This window comes from Cygnus atratus, chromosome 24 (genome assembly GCF_013377495.2).
Source record: "Cygnus atratus isolate AKBS03 ecotype Queensland, Australia chromosome 24, CAtr_DNAZoo_HiC_assembly, whole genome shotgun sequence".
NCBI classification, from domain to species: Eukaryota; Metazoa; Chordata; class Aves; order Anseriformes; family Anatidae; genus Cygnus; species Cygnus atratus.
Window position 1 is genome coordinate 5,959,632 of NC_066385.1, and position 13,680 is coordinate 5,973,311.

A 13,680-nucleotide genomic window follows, 5' to 3' on the forward strand; every position below is an offset into this window, starting at 1 on the left:
GGATAACTTTAATTATCACAAATTATTTTCCTTTGGGGAAGTCCTGTTTGGGAAGACAGAAAATGACAGGGCAAATGTTTACTATGGTTATGAGAGAGCAGTTTAAGAAGAGTATAACAACGGGTTTTAGTCCCGTACATTGTCTAAGAGTGGTATGTTGCTGGACAGGCTTCCCTCAGCACAGAAGGAAGGTTCTGCAGGGGTTACTGCATACATGAGGGATGAAGATCGGTTTTTGTGATGTGTTGCTCTACAGGGCCATAACCAGATTTCAAGTGTGCTTAGTCCGTTGTTGTGGCTTAGTTTTATTCCCTTTTAACGCTCTAGTGCTTGCATCAGCCTCTGTTCTTGGGAGGCAGAGGCACAGGCGTGTAGCTGGGATGGCCGCAGCACTGCTTGGCTTAGGAGGGATGTGTGTCTAGAACACAGCTATGCCAGGACTCTGCTTGGCTCCACACAGCACCAACAGCTGCTCCTTTTTATGTTTGAACTGTGTTTTCCTGGCAAGTAGTGAAAGAATTTGAAACTTTGCAGCAGGCTCTGATCCAAAGCTTCAGAAAACAAGGCTGGTGTTCAAGGTAGTTGTTCATGGTAGCATTCTTCATCTTCTCTATGAATACATTTTAATGTTTAACAGCTGGAACCAAGAACATTGGGTCGTGGAGCACTTAGGGTAAGACCTTTTGGCTTCAGGTCTTTGGATTGCTCTGTATTTCTATTTCTAGCAGCCCTGTTACATCCCAGAGTGTACAGGAAGGGAGGTTTCTTTACCGTGTAAGTTTTTATTATAACTTGATTTTTGTCTTTAATTTAGTTAAGGCAATTTACACTTTAGTTCTTAAGTAACAACGACAACAACAACAAAAAAGTAAAACATTACGCCAGAGATGAAACTAAACCACAGGACACCCCTTCACAGTGAACTCCTGGAAACCTGCAGTCTCCTACTACTGCCCAGATATTCTTTGTCCACAGAAGACAAAAGACCAGTCCACGTAGTACCAGCACAGGTACACATCCTCATCTGGTGAGTTAAATGCTCAAATCCACAGCCTTGAGTTTAGCGCCTCTTTACTGCACCACCGTGATGAACAGAACTCTTTAAATGGAGAGGAATCGGCATGGAACAGGTACAGCAGAGATGATGGTTGGTTTGCAAAGTTCCACGTTTTACTAGTGACGCTCCTGGAATACGTTAAATATTGCAGCCCTACCGCTAGTTACGCTACACCTGGGGTGGAGGCCACCCACATGTAGCACATGGAGATAAAGATACGACCCCCCAGATCTGCAAAATAAAGAGTTATTGCAATGAGGAATAAAAGTCTTGTATAATTTATCTTCCTATAAGGGCATTGGAGTAACATGTGGGTCCAGGTATTGAGGAATCCTCGCCAGTCATTGCTTCCTGAACTGCTTACAAGCGATCTAAGGAAAATGTTGACTTGGAAGCCCCTCCGCACGGCCCGGCTTTCTCTGACAGCGATGTCCATGCGCAGGACCCAGGAATAAGCAGCCTCGGCAGCTGATAGATACGTTCAGTCCCTCGGTGGGTGAAGCTGATGCTTTTTCTGAATTAGTGGTTCATGGTATTCTGGACATCCACAAACCCCATCCTTTGTCTGCGCTTCCTTTGCTCTGTCATCTAGAGTTCAGACAAGGACAAAAATGAGGTAGGAAACCGGATTTTTTTCTGTTCATTAGCGTGCTTCTCAGGTCTGTGACTGACTAGGCTGCTTTAAGCATCTGCCTGAACACCCTATGAGTTTGGTGAGGAAGTATCAAAAAGCACACGACCTAAGAGTAGATCTTTTTTGGGGGGTCAGGAACACGAGCCCTTTGCTTTGTAGCCAGAGTTGTACTGGATCGGGCTGGTTCTGCCTCCTGTTCTGCCTCGCTGTCTATTTTGTTAAGGACTGGGGGGGGGAGGTTAAAGTCAGGTGTTCCTCAAGCGTTCCTATTTTTATAAGCATTTAGTACCTGTTCCTTCAGCTCATTCAGCTGGGAGGTGAGATGGGACACCAGCTTCATAGTGGAATTGAGTTTGTCTTGAAGGTTGCGGATCTCGTTCTGTTCTCCTTCCCCTTCATTGCTGACCAGCGACATGGCTCGCATCCGAGGGAACCAGTCAAGGTTCTTGTTCTGGAAAGAGACCAGGTGGAATTTAACAGGAAGCCTGCCTATGCTCGGGGACTAAAGAAATTCTCAAAGGCTCGTTTTGTATGTATCCTTGCAAATTTTCCACCACTGGTCTGTTTGCACCTTTTTTCGTACAGCCATCTGGATTCAAGTTCAGAGGTTTTTCTTTTCTGAATTTCCTCACCCTCCCTTTTTGCCTTGAAATAACCTTGAAGTCATAATCTGTGCTGCCTGGTTCTGCCCTTGGTTCAATCCTTAAATACACAGTACAAAACATCAAATAGACAATGCGCTGTTGGCTGAGATTGCCAAGTGGAATTAACCACCTAACAAAAGCAAGGAACAACAACATTCTTAAATATTTTGCAAAAGTTCCTTCTCAAAGCTGTTTTTCTTTGGCGAGCCCACTGTTCTCAAATATTTCCCTGGGGTAGCTGCTCCAAGAGGACGCGTACCTTTATCATCTGCGCCACGTAGCTCTCAGGCCCGGTGTAGTCTGTCTTGTTTTTCACTCGCACCAGCACTATGAAGTACAAGTAGTTCCACATGTTGTGCTCATATTTAATATGCTCCTCAAAGGACACTGTCTTGTTGTCGAACTTGTCCCGTTCGAGTCCTGGGAAAGGCAGTCAAGTACAGAGAAGGTGGAGAGGAGATGAGGAGAAGGTAAGAAGTGAGCAAGCAAACAAATGCGAAAGGAAGTACAGATAATTGCCTCCTGTCCCAGGTGTGACTTTCAAGAAGTGCTTTTAATAATTAGTTGGCATTTAGCACATAACAAGCAGTGAAAGCAGGGGGAAAATAACCCAGTCGTGTATTCAGGAGGCTTCTATTTAAAGTACTACCAGCTATGCTTCCTGCCTGGATATCTGAAAGAACAAAATGCACCCAGTGGATCCTATCAGGAAAAAAAAAAAAAAAGTTATATTTAAGCTTGGATTGGTTTTTATGGATGCTTTCCTATGACTGAAAGCATTCTGGAACATTTTCCTGTACTTCATTTCCTTAGTAATATGGTGCATTTTTTCCCCCACTTGATAACTGTTGGTCCCAGGAGGGATCACAGCGACGAGAACACCGCAAGGTGGCATTTAGTTTAACACCTCATTAAGAGGAGGCGAGGAGGAATAATTTCCCCTCTCGGTTTGTGTCCTTGTTTAAGCCTCCTCACTCTGCAGCGACCCATCAGTGAACAGCTTTAAGTTTTGCTGTGAACCAAATGAAAATCCAAACCAGCCGAAACTTCTTTCCTTCCCTCATGCCATAGGTCGACCTTAAAAGAGAGGAACCACGTGGGGGCAATTCCTGTAGGCACGGTGAGCCGGGGTCCTAGCACTCACCACATATGAAACAAGTGGTCTTCAGTATTTCTTCCTTCTTTTGCTTCTCGCTCCTCAGGTCAGCAAAGGTGTCAATAATGACCCCAAAGATGAGGTTGAGGACAATGATAATGACAATGAAGAAGAAGAGGAGGTCATAGACAACCCGAGCAGGAAACAAGGATTCCTGTAATGGACAAATGGGGAAAAAAAAGACATGCATCTTGCACACCTCTCCTCCAGCCACTCCAACTGTGCTTTGCTGCAACGGCCGTAGGCTGAGGGTGCAAGGTGAGGAGCAATAACTGGGGTGTGGTGGGGAAGAGAGGAGGAAAGCACTGAAGGACAGCTGTAGGGGAAAAAGCTGGCAGCGCCGCAGTTTCCAGGGAGGAAGGGCAGCTCCACAGTGGTATCTGCAGCAGGACTTGGCAGAAGAGAGGGGCCCGACGTGCTGCCAAAACTCACATCCTTCGATGGCTTGCGCAGAATGTCACCCACACCCCCTCCGTTCCTCAGGCCGTGGTTCAGGACAGTGACAATGCACATGAGCAGCGTGTCGCAGGCTCGTTCCCACTGGTCAGCGTCTGCTTCTAGAAGACCAGAGGGAGGGCAGGGGGAAATAAAAGCAAAAAGAGCACACACAGGGCAGAAGTACCACTGCAAAGAATCCCAAGCTACAGGATGAGTTGCCGTGTCCCATCTGGGAGCAGGTGCTCGGTGTGGATCTCCCAACCAGCAGCTCCTCCAGCTTGCTCCTTGCAGTGGAGGTGTTTGGCTGAGCGTTCCCAAAGCTCCCACTTTCTTTATGACTAAATTGAATCTATTTCAACATTTTTATGCCAGGGTCAGTACAGAGCTTGCGGGCCTCTTGCTTAATATGTGCCAAACAGTGGGCTGTTTGTCAGCGAGCTCAGAAAAATCCTACAGCATCTTTTCAAAGATGGAAACAAACAAAGCAGCCAGCCTACTCTGCTGCTAACAGAGCTCAGCTTTCTAATGAGCTTGCTTACCTTCCAAGGCAGTGGGCACAGCAGAGCAGCTAATTTTGTCTCCACTGCATGACTCCATGAAGGTCTCCATGTTCCTTTGCATCCCCAAGGGGTCATCTGCAAGTAAAAGAGAGCACAGCCTTGTCAGGGCATCAGCTTGCCTTAGCAAAGCTCTTTGCTTGTGTCCAGGTGCTCTTCAACTGCATCTCATTGTACCATTCAAGCAATGTGAAAAAAAAAAAAAAAAGCTTAATTTGTATTCTCCTAGCCTCTTCTAGGTTTTGAATCTTTTGCTTAGGTTTCAGTAAGACCTCTACTATAAACTTCTCTGCAGTCACTCCTAGTCCCCAAAACCCCGTTCTCTGCAGCAGGAGGTCCCTAAGTCGGTGCAGGCTGCTGCCTTCTCCACCAACCCCAAACCAGTGCTCCCAGGAGCTTGGCCCCGTGCTCCCAGGGTCTCATGCAATGATCCAGCTGCAGAAGGGGCCCACGCTCTGCCTGGCCCAAGCCCCGCAGCCAGCGAGGGCACGGCCTGAAGCACCTTTGGCTTTGCTGTCCGGCAGCCGGTCCACCTCCAGGATGAAGTCATCCTTCAGGAACAGGAAGCCCACGATGGAGAAGAGGTAGACGAGGATGAGCGCCAGGAGGGCTGTCAGCAGGATGGAGCGCCCGTTCCGCGTCACGCTTTTGATGACATTAAACAAGGTCTCCTCGCGGTAGATCAAGTCAAACAGCTGAAAGGACCAGGAGCAAAGAAATGCCGTAGGGTGCTTTTTTTCTGTGACAATGCCTGGCCTACCTATACCCCTTTTATCCCGAGATCTTGGATCACTCAGGAGACATTGACTAACTTTCACATAAAGCATTCAAGTTTTCTGTCTTACTGTAGAAGGATGAAGTGACTTATGCACAGCAGGAGAGCCGAGAATAGGACACACGTCCCCTGCCTCTGCCCTCACCAGCTCACGCTGTCTCCCAGCTGACCCAGATAAAGTACACAGTAGAGATTAGAAAGAGTCTGATAGCAAAAGACTGGGAGAGACAGTAATAGATACTGGCAGAAGGCAGAAAGATCAGCCTACGCAAAGATTAGAGCACAGTGCATTGTTCTCACTGCCGTTATCAATCAACTCCTGGAAGATGTCACAGGAAACTTCTAGCTTCTAAGGGGGTGGTCTGGCTATGTCTGTGCCCCAAACATCTGCATTTACTGTACCAGGATGCTGTAGAAGAGCTCGTGCACAAAGAGTCCCAGGACACTCGTCAGGATGTAGCCAACATGGTAGAGAAACTCCACATCCATGATCATGGCCTTGTAGCCTCGGATGAAGGTGCCACGATTGCCCACAAAGCTCACTACGAACACAATCTTGTTGGTCAGCTGGAGAACAACCAGAAATGGGAAGGAGTGAGGTTTGCTGCACTTCAGGAATGCAGAACAGTCTCCTGTGCTATGAGATGTTACGCTCCTTTTCTAGCAGCGTGCTGAGAACTTACATTGAGAGCTCCCAGGATGTTCAGAGTGAGTCCAATCCCTAAGTAATAAATTGATCGCAAGATCAGGGCCACGAGGAGCGGTCTGACACCGTAACGCTTAGTGAACAGGGCCATGATGGAGAAGCAGATCAGAATCCAGAAGAGCAGCGAGATCAGTGGGGAATCCAGCACTCCTGGGAAGAGAAGACCCACAACAACTAAATGGCATGAAGTTAAATACACGTCGTCAATCCAACACTGTGCTGCTGTCCAAAGTGGCTGAAAAAAACTAACGTGCTGATTATCAGAGGGAAGAAAGACAGAAATGATGCTTGGACTGCAGAGACTAGTATTGGCTAAGATGGTCCTTACTGATACACTTCTCTAACATCTTTTATCTGAGATCTCACAACCACTGTAAATGATTAAGACTTCCAGACAGCTGGTACATATTCTGTCATTACTTCCTCCATTTTACAAACACAGAAAGTACAGCCCGGGGAGAAGAGACTGTTCCCTAAGAAGGAAGTCGTGGGAGGGCTGGCAACTGAAATCTTGATTCAGTCCCTTGCCAGGACCAGCAGAAAAGGCTTGGGGCTTTAGGAGTCAAGAGGAGACAAAGGGTGGGGAGAACAGAAGTAAGGGGACCGGTGCTCCCTGCACACGAGGGTCTCCTTTGTCCAGCACCCAGAGGAGCAGCGAATGCAGGGTCACTCACCCATGGAAGTGGCTTCAACGTAGGGGTAGAAGAAAGCAATGATTATGTTGATGAAGACAGCCAGGTTGAAGGAAATGCTTCCCCAGAGCGTCATTCTGCGGGAGAACCAGTACATCAGCGGCATGCCTGGAGGGAGAGGAGGCAGACACACATCTCAGCCAACCTCGTGTCAGCTGGGGAAGGCTCTGACCTCCCTGACATCCAAATGGTTCGGCTCAGTGCAGCGAGCGGGCCTGGAGGGAACCCTTGCCTCCCGCTTCCTTCATGCCACTGACAAAAGCTCCCTCCTCATCTGCTAAAACACGAGTGCACGTTCAAATCGTTACCGCTCACACCTCTCAGCTCCTGGGGCCTTTGACCTGCTCTGGCCCCCTGGAATCAGATTGGCTTCGTTCTTTGCTTCCCCCTCCTCCCCATCTCCCACCTCCTACATCCTCGCATCCTTCAAAACAACAGCGCCTTTGTGTTTTCAGCCTGATTCTCCGTCCCAAAGGAGACCCAGCCAGCAACTTCCCAGCCATACTGGAAACTTGTTTCCTGCCGAATTCCTAAGATAGTTTAGACTGGATCTGCAAGTGTTTTCAGTGCTGCTACACTACCTCTTAGCTGTATCGCAGTATTTATAGTGCAACTCCTGTTGACGGAGCTCCTGTTATTTTAAGCCAGGAAGTCTGTGCTGGTGCAGCCCTGAAAGCACCTAGGGTCTGGATGGTGCAGAGGAACAAGTTTATATCCCAAATACAGCTGCTAGATGCTGGCTTAGGAAAAGGCAGCTGAAAACAAATGAAGAGCGGGCCTTGTAGGGGAACACAGCTGTCGGTGTTGTCCCAGAGAATGTGCCGTAAGAGGCATAGAGGAATTGCACTAACAGGCATGGAGGAAATATCCCTGGGCTGGAAGGTCTCGATTAACCTCCACTCCCTGCAAATTGCTGAGCACACTGTGCCCTGCAGAGAGCAAGGGGCACAAGGGGGCTGAGATGCAATCTGCAGGCTGCTGCCAGGATTCACAGCCCCCTCAAAGCACAGCTGGCCCCCCAGGTTCAAAACAGGAGCTATTCAAAGAGCTCATGCTGGCCAGTGCTAAAGGAAGGTCTGGTTTGCTCTTACTGCGCAGTTTCTTCTGCCACTCCATCTCGTTGTGGAGGAAGGAGGACTGGTCGAAGAAATCACTGACTTTGCTGCCCTGCTCGTCCTGCTCCGTCGTGGTGAAGAGCCGGTACTTGGTCTCCTTGGTGAGGAACTCACAGATGCCAGGCACCGGGAAGATTATCTGCTCCATGCTTCGGTCCAGGCGCACAATCTGCAGGAAGCAGGGCGAAGGGGAGGGTGCCGTCAGATCCTGCCCGTACCACGCTTTGCTTTCCGCTTTCCTAGCCCCAGCTGTGCCTCCCCAAATCCAAATATCACCAGACACACATCTAACGCTACAGTTCCGCCCAGCAAAGGCATCCTTGAGTGGCTGTGCTGGGACGAACACTGACAGCACGTGGACCACACCAACAAGCAAGGATGGGGCTGCTCCAACTGCATCCCAGCTGCCGCGGGGAGAGAAAGGAAGGGTCTGGGGGGACCCTGTGCTCCCCCAGCACCCAACGGGCTCTGCTATTGCCTCCAGCTCTCTCTGCAGCACAAAGCACCCGTCTGCTTTTAGCAGGCACAGGGATAGGAAGGCTCCCGGTGCAGAATAACCGGGCACGAGACAGCCGGAGCACACGTGGGATTCATCAGCCGTGTGTGTACTAGCAACCCAGCAGCAAACAGGTCTCGCCTCAATCTGGGACGTGTGCTTCTCATAATACGCCAGCGGGTCCTCCTCCTCCTCCTGGATGGGAGCCGTCGACTTCAGCATCTGCGTCAGCTGCTTGTTATTTAGGCTGAGCTGGGATGTGGGGAGAGGAGAGAGGATGAGAGTGGGAACGGCCGGGGGGATTCGGGTCTAACTGCACTGACAACACCGTTCCTCAAAACGTACTGAACCCGATTAGGTTTCAAGGAAAAGCAAACGAATTAAAGCTTCCTAGAGGAGTACGAGCGCTCCCTGAGGTGACAGACATTCGATTCTCTGCAATAATTACATCCAAAAGCTGCTAATCCACAAATTACAAATCAATGCCCCTAAAACCCTAGGGAAATCACATTACTGCTGAATCTTGTACGGGATCTAAGGCAGAGGCAAGAAATGACAGCAAAGGACTCAGTCCTTCCCTTTCTGAAGGGAAGGGAGGAAGCAGGTACCAGGAGCAGCAGCCCAGCAGGGCAGCACCCTGCAGCAAGCTGGATGTCACCCGTAGTCGAGCCTTCCCCACGGAGCCCCGCACATGCAGCTCTCCGCAGCTGGGTTATCACGGGTGCATGTGCCATTGGGTTGCAGATTTGGCTACACTGGCTCTTATAAATCTTTCTTCAGTCCCCCCACCCCCAGGAACACTAAACCCCATCAAATCTTGAACGACAAGCAGCAGGGCAGCTTAGCGAGGCCGGGAGGAGCGGCTTTCCGCAGCCTCCGCTCGGGGTCGGGGAGCTCTGCCTCTGTTCCCGAGGGCTTTCCGTACCATGGACGAGATGCCCTCCTCCTCCTCCTCCTGGATTCGCTTCACCGGCTTCAGGAGCTGCTGCAGGGACTTGTTGTGTCGGGACAGCTGGAAGGGGGACAGCGAGAGTGGGTTAGCACAGGACGGAGCAGCCTCTGCACACCAGAGTGGGACACGGGGTGCGCACCGGAGGGGATGGCCACTGAGCCAAGGTGCTGGGTTTTTGTGGGAGGCAAAAAGCACATTTCCCAGCCCGGCTGGAGGAAATGTAAATAAACAGAGAAAAATGCGCAAATTGGTGAGTGGGAGCCCAGCACAGCACGGGAAGCCCAGCCTGGTGGGGACCCTGCTGTCACAGCAGATTGCAGCGTCAGTACCTGCAGCGCCAGGATATAAATGTTGTGGCCGACTTCCCGGGGGGAAACCTCAGCGTTTTCGCACTCTTCCTCCTGCAGATAGGCCTTCTTAATCACGTCGACCTGGAAGGCAGCAGAGGGCAGGTGAGCTTGTCCTGGTCTCCTCACCCCATTGTCCTCCTCCGGCCACAAACAGCTCTGGGAACCCCACTCAGGACGGATGCTTGTGGCGTGTGAGTAGTGTCAGGGCAGCACCCAAGGTGGTTTTGGGGTTGCAAGCCAGAAACTGCACCAGGACCCGGAGGTGTAGGAGCTCCAGCACGAGCCACAAGCCCAGGGGCTTACAGGGGCTCTTTCACCCCCCCACCCCCACCCCGCTCAGCCCTTACCAGTTCCTGCGGGCGGAGGCTGATGAGGATCCGCTCGGCATTCTCGCTGTCGTGTCTGCTCTCCATGAGGGCCAAGAGGAGCTTGGAGGCATTGTCCTGGCAGGGAGAAGCCCGTGCTGAGAGGAGCTATGCCCTGCCTGTCCCCAGGACCTCGCAGTGGGCAGAACCCCCTGCACCACGGGCCGTCATAAACCCAGGCCTTGCACACTGGAGATGAACCAGCCCAGCCCCAGTTCATGCACATGAGGACCTGTCGCAGCCCCTGCTTCCGACCCCCCTCGCCCCACAGCTCAGCCCACGGACACGCCAGCAAGCCGGGAGCCCACGCAGTGCTGCGCACACGTGCCCGCCATCCCAGCCCCGGGCCCTGCCTACCTTCAGCTGCAGGACCAGGTCCATCCGGTACTTGCAGAGGGGGCTGATGTCGTTGAGGATGAGGGCTGTGATGATGTCGATCCCGTTGGACTCGTGGGTCACGATGCAGCTCTAGGGCAGCAATGCACTGGGGTTATCCCACGGGTGCTGCCATCCCTCCCAGCTTCACCTCCAACACAGCTCAGGTCCAAAGCAGCACCCTGCTTTCAGCGCTGACCCATCACTTTTGCTCCAGGAGCCCCAGATCCCTCCTCCCCCTGGCAGTGGCACCATTTCCATCACCATATTATTTTTTGCATCACCATATTATCTAGCCAAGCAGGAGCTCGTAACCCACGCACTGTCCCTGTGCACCATAGGGAACCCCTGCAGCCCACGTTGCGCTCTCCTTCACACCCTAAACTCCAGAGCTGTCCCTATCCCTGCTGCTTTCCCATGCATCCCCCAAAATCCTTCCTTGGGCATCCCTCATGGGATGGGACCTGCGAGGACCGACCCAGACCTGCAGCGACACGCACAGACCTGGTTCTCGTGGCAGGGCCCCTGGCAGTACTCGGTCAGGGTCTCCAGGGTCTGGGTGATGAGGGCCACGTTGTACTCGTTGATGTAGAGCCCCAGCAGCCCCAGCCCCCCCGTGGTGCTGCCGCACATGATGTCGAGGAACTGCAGCGTCTCGCACACCAGGTTGTAGTTGGTCTTGTTGTTCTGGCACCTGAGGAAGTTCTGTCGAGCAAAGCCTGCAGTTACAAGCCTGAGCGGCATCACTCTGACAGGGGCGCCAGGTTCTGGCCCCGCTCCCAGCACCCCCTCCAGCTAATTTTGATGCAAAATTAGGCTCGGGGCCACCCCTGTAGTGTACAGACCCCCCTGAGAGCAGTACCCAGTCCCTTGGAAACAGCTGTGCCATGATCGGCTCCTTCCAGGACACTAAGCAAAGCTAATCCTAAAGGATGGTGCATTTGCAGATGGGGAAACTGAGGCACAGAGAAGCCAGCACAACGTCCTTTTGGACCCATCTGAGGCAGAGCCCATCCTTCCTGCACCCCAGTCCTACGGCCTCTGCCCCCCGGTCCCCAGCAGCCCCCAGAACCAACCTGGAGGTCCCGGTTGTGGTTCTCGCACAGCAGCTGCAGAAATCGCAGGATAGGCTCCATAATCAGAACCGTCACCCCCATTTCGTTGTTCTGGCCCTGCTCTCCACCGTCATGGCCCTTCCGAAACCCTAACGCCAGCGGGTATCGGGAGGGGGTGCCAGGCATCACGAAGGCCTCTCCTCGTCCTGCTGGGCAACCCAACCTCGTTAGCATCAGGCTGTCCGACGAGGCAGGCATTGGCCCTGCTGGGAGGACACGGCCCCATACCTTTGGTGCCAGGGTCAGGCTCGTCTTTGTCCTCACGAGGCTTGTTTCCAATGTCACTCATGTTCACCGACACCGTAGACTTGGTCTCCTGCTGCGCCTTCTTCATCCGGTCGTGCAAAACTTTGAAGAACTTCTCAGACTTCTTGTCGCTCGTCATGAGATTGTAAAAGGATTTCTGGGAGGAGGGAGGACAGCAGTTCCAGCCTCCGCTGCAGTATCCAAACCACCCCAGCCTGCCCCTCTGATTCAGTAGCCTCCAGCACTCCAGCCCTTGCCTGGGATAACGTGGCGAGCAGGTTTATTTCCAATAGCCCTGGAGATCACAGTCCTCTTGGACTTACAGAGGTGCATCGTCCTCTGTGCCTGTGCCCCCTTTGACCCTGGGCAGGGCTGGGGACAGAGCAAGCAGCAACTACAGCAGCTCCAGGCTTGGAAGCCCATGATTTTTATGTGTACAGTTTGTTGGCTTCCCCGTGATAAGGAATTCAAGATAACCTGCAAGTTATCACCTGAGTGCTGGAAATCTGAGTCATTTCCGTGATACCCGGCAGAGGGCATCAGCATTACTCCAGAAACCCTCGGCAACAACCTGCCCCTTTCATAGCATCCAGCCACCGAGCTGGAAAACCCGAAAGCAGAGAAATTTCTGCAGTTCCTCCTCCAGACGGCGAGCAAATGCATGCACCCAAAATTTTGGTAAAGTCTGCTGCTCGGGGACCGACCAGGGGCTGAGGACTGCCCTGCGCCCCTGTCTTCTGCACGATGGGACCCTAAACACATCAAACCATGGTTGCCCAGTCCCCGGGGACTGGTGCCCACCACAGGTACCTGGATCTCGGTGTTGCCTCCATCCAGCAGCCGAATGGCCAGCAGGATGCTCTCCTGGAAGATCTTCTCATTCTTGGTGTTCATGATGAGGTCAGCCACCAGCTTGGTGGCCCCTTCTCGGTCCAGCCGGCACTGGACAGCAGCGATAGCGGACCAGTCCTGGTCTTGGCCTGCAGGAGAGGACACAGACGGATATGATGGTGGTGTAAGAGAAGGAGCATGGCCAAGTCACTCCCAGGGGCATCTCAGGCCCATCCCTTCTTCTCCCTAAATCCTTTACTCCCATGGAGGTACACGCATGGAGACCAGCTACAGAACTTATTCCACCGTGGTTTGGGAACCAGGCACTCAATGTGAGCGAGAGCAGCGCAGAAAGATGAGGAATGGCAGGAGAGGGGCACTCACCTCCCCCAGCAGCATCCATGATTTCACCTTTGGAGCTGGACTTCTTGTTCTGCAGGTAATTGTTCAGGAGCATTTTCCGCAGCAGGTTGCCCTGCCAAGATAAATAAACGTCACGAGGCTCCCAGTGCCAGCGCCAGAGCAGAACAAGGCTGAGCGCCCACGGGTTGTGACGGGGAGGGTGCTGCCAGCTCGGGCAGCCGGAGCCGAGGAGTGGGGCTGGGGACGTGCCATGGGGCCGCGGTGCTCACCCTCTCACCGTACTTGTTCCTCTTCACCAGCATCTGCTGCAGCGTCCTCAGCACCTTGATGCACAGCTTCTCCTCCGTCTCCATGAGGTCCTTGGTGTGCTGCACCAGCCTGGCCGCGCACAGCAGAGCCACCGTCACGCAGCCGAGAGGGACACGGGGTCCCCAAGGGCACCCCTCCACTCCGCAGGTGCATAGCGGGATGCACAGCCCACAGAGGGAGAAGGTCAGCAGCCCTTCCCCAGCAACCCCATGGCAATTGCAAAGCATCCTCACTTGGACAGGAAACCTCCGCTCTCGCATCGCTGGTACGCCTCCGTCCCCTCCATGAAAAGCAGCTCTGGCCGGTGGAGGACATCCACCAGGACGGACAGCTCAGCCTCCACCAGTGGTTTCAAGCGGTCCTCCAGGGCATTAATGATGTCCTACAAGTCACAGTGCACACCTTTAGCTCAACACGCGCCAAGGAGACACAAATACGGGACAGGGACCCTGCAGCACCCATGCCTTCTCGCTGCCTCGCAGCGGAGACGTGCTGCGCTGCTGA

At 52.7% G+C, this 13,680-nt stretch overlaps 1 protein-coding gene across 1 annotated transcript in view; it reads right to left on the reverse strand.

Annotated features, from left to right (window-relative positions):
- Nucleotides 1–22: 22 nt before the first annotated feature.
- Nucleotides 23–13,680, reverse strand: part of ITPR3 (inositol 1,4,5-trisphosphate receptor type 3) — a 41,083-nt gene continuing 27,425 nt past the window's right edge. The window contains exons 36-58 of the mRNA XM_035569115.2: nucleotides 13,410–13,558; nucleotides 13,137–13,245; nucleotides 12,889–12,979; nucleotides 12,484–12,653; nucleotides 11,656–11,830; nucleotides 11,389–11,573; nucleotides 10,817–11,017; nucleotides 10,295–10,405; nucleotides 9,920–10,015; nucleotides 9,552–9,653; nucleotides 9,196–9,282; nucleotides 8,412–8,522; nucleotides 7,751–7,943; nucleotides 6,642–6,767; nucleotides 5,945–6,117; nucleotides 5,664–5,828; nucleotides 4,989–5,181; nucleotides 4,469–4,564; nucleotides 3,924–4,048; nucleotides 3,480–3,645; nucleotides 2,595–2,755; nucleotides 1,981–2,142; nucleotides 23–1,645 (exon numbers count right to left, since the gene is read on the reverse strand). Coding sequence (XP_035425008.1) covers nucleotides 1,577–1,645; nucleotides 1,981–2,142; nucleotides 2,595–2,755; nucleotides 3,480–3,645; nucleotides 3,924–4,048; nucleotides 4,469–4,564; nucleotides 4,989–5,181; nucleotides 5,664–5,828; nucleotides 5,945–6,117; nucleotides 6,642–6,767; nucleotides 7,751–7,943; nucleotides 8,412–8,522; nucleotides 9,196–9,282; nucleotides 9,552–9,653; nucleotides 9,920–10,015; nucleotides 10,295–10,405; nucleotides 10,817–11,017; nucleotides 11,389–11,573; nucleotides 11,656–11,830; nucleotides 12,484–12,653; nucleotides 12,889–12,979; nucleotides 13,137–13,245; nucleotides 13,410–13,558 — 3,216 coding nt within the window. The 3' untranslated portion in view covers nucleotides 23–1,576. The remainder of the gene's footprint in view (nucleotides 1,646–1,980; nucleotides 2,143–2,594; nucleotides 2,756–3,479; nucleotides 3,646–3,923; nucleotides 4,049–4,468; nucleotides 4,565–4,988; nucleotides 5,182–5,663; nucleotides 5,829–5,944; nucleotides 6,118–6,641; nucleotides 6,768–7,750; nucleotides 7,944–8,411; nucleotides 8,523–9,195; nucleotides 9,283–9,551; nucleotides 9,654–9,919; nucleotides 10,016–10,294; nucleotides 10,406–10,816; nucleotides 11,018–11,388; nucleotides 11,574–11,655; nucleotides 11,831–12,483; nucleotides 12,654–12,888; nucleotides 12,980–13,136; nucleotides 13,246–13,409; nucleotides 13,559–13,680) is intronic.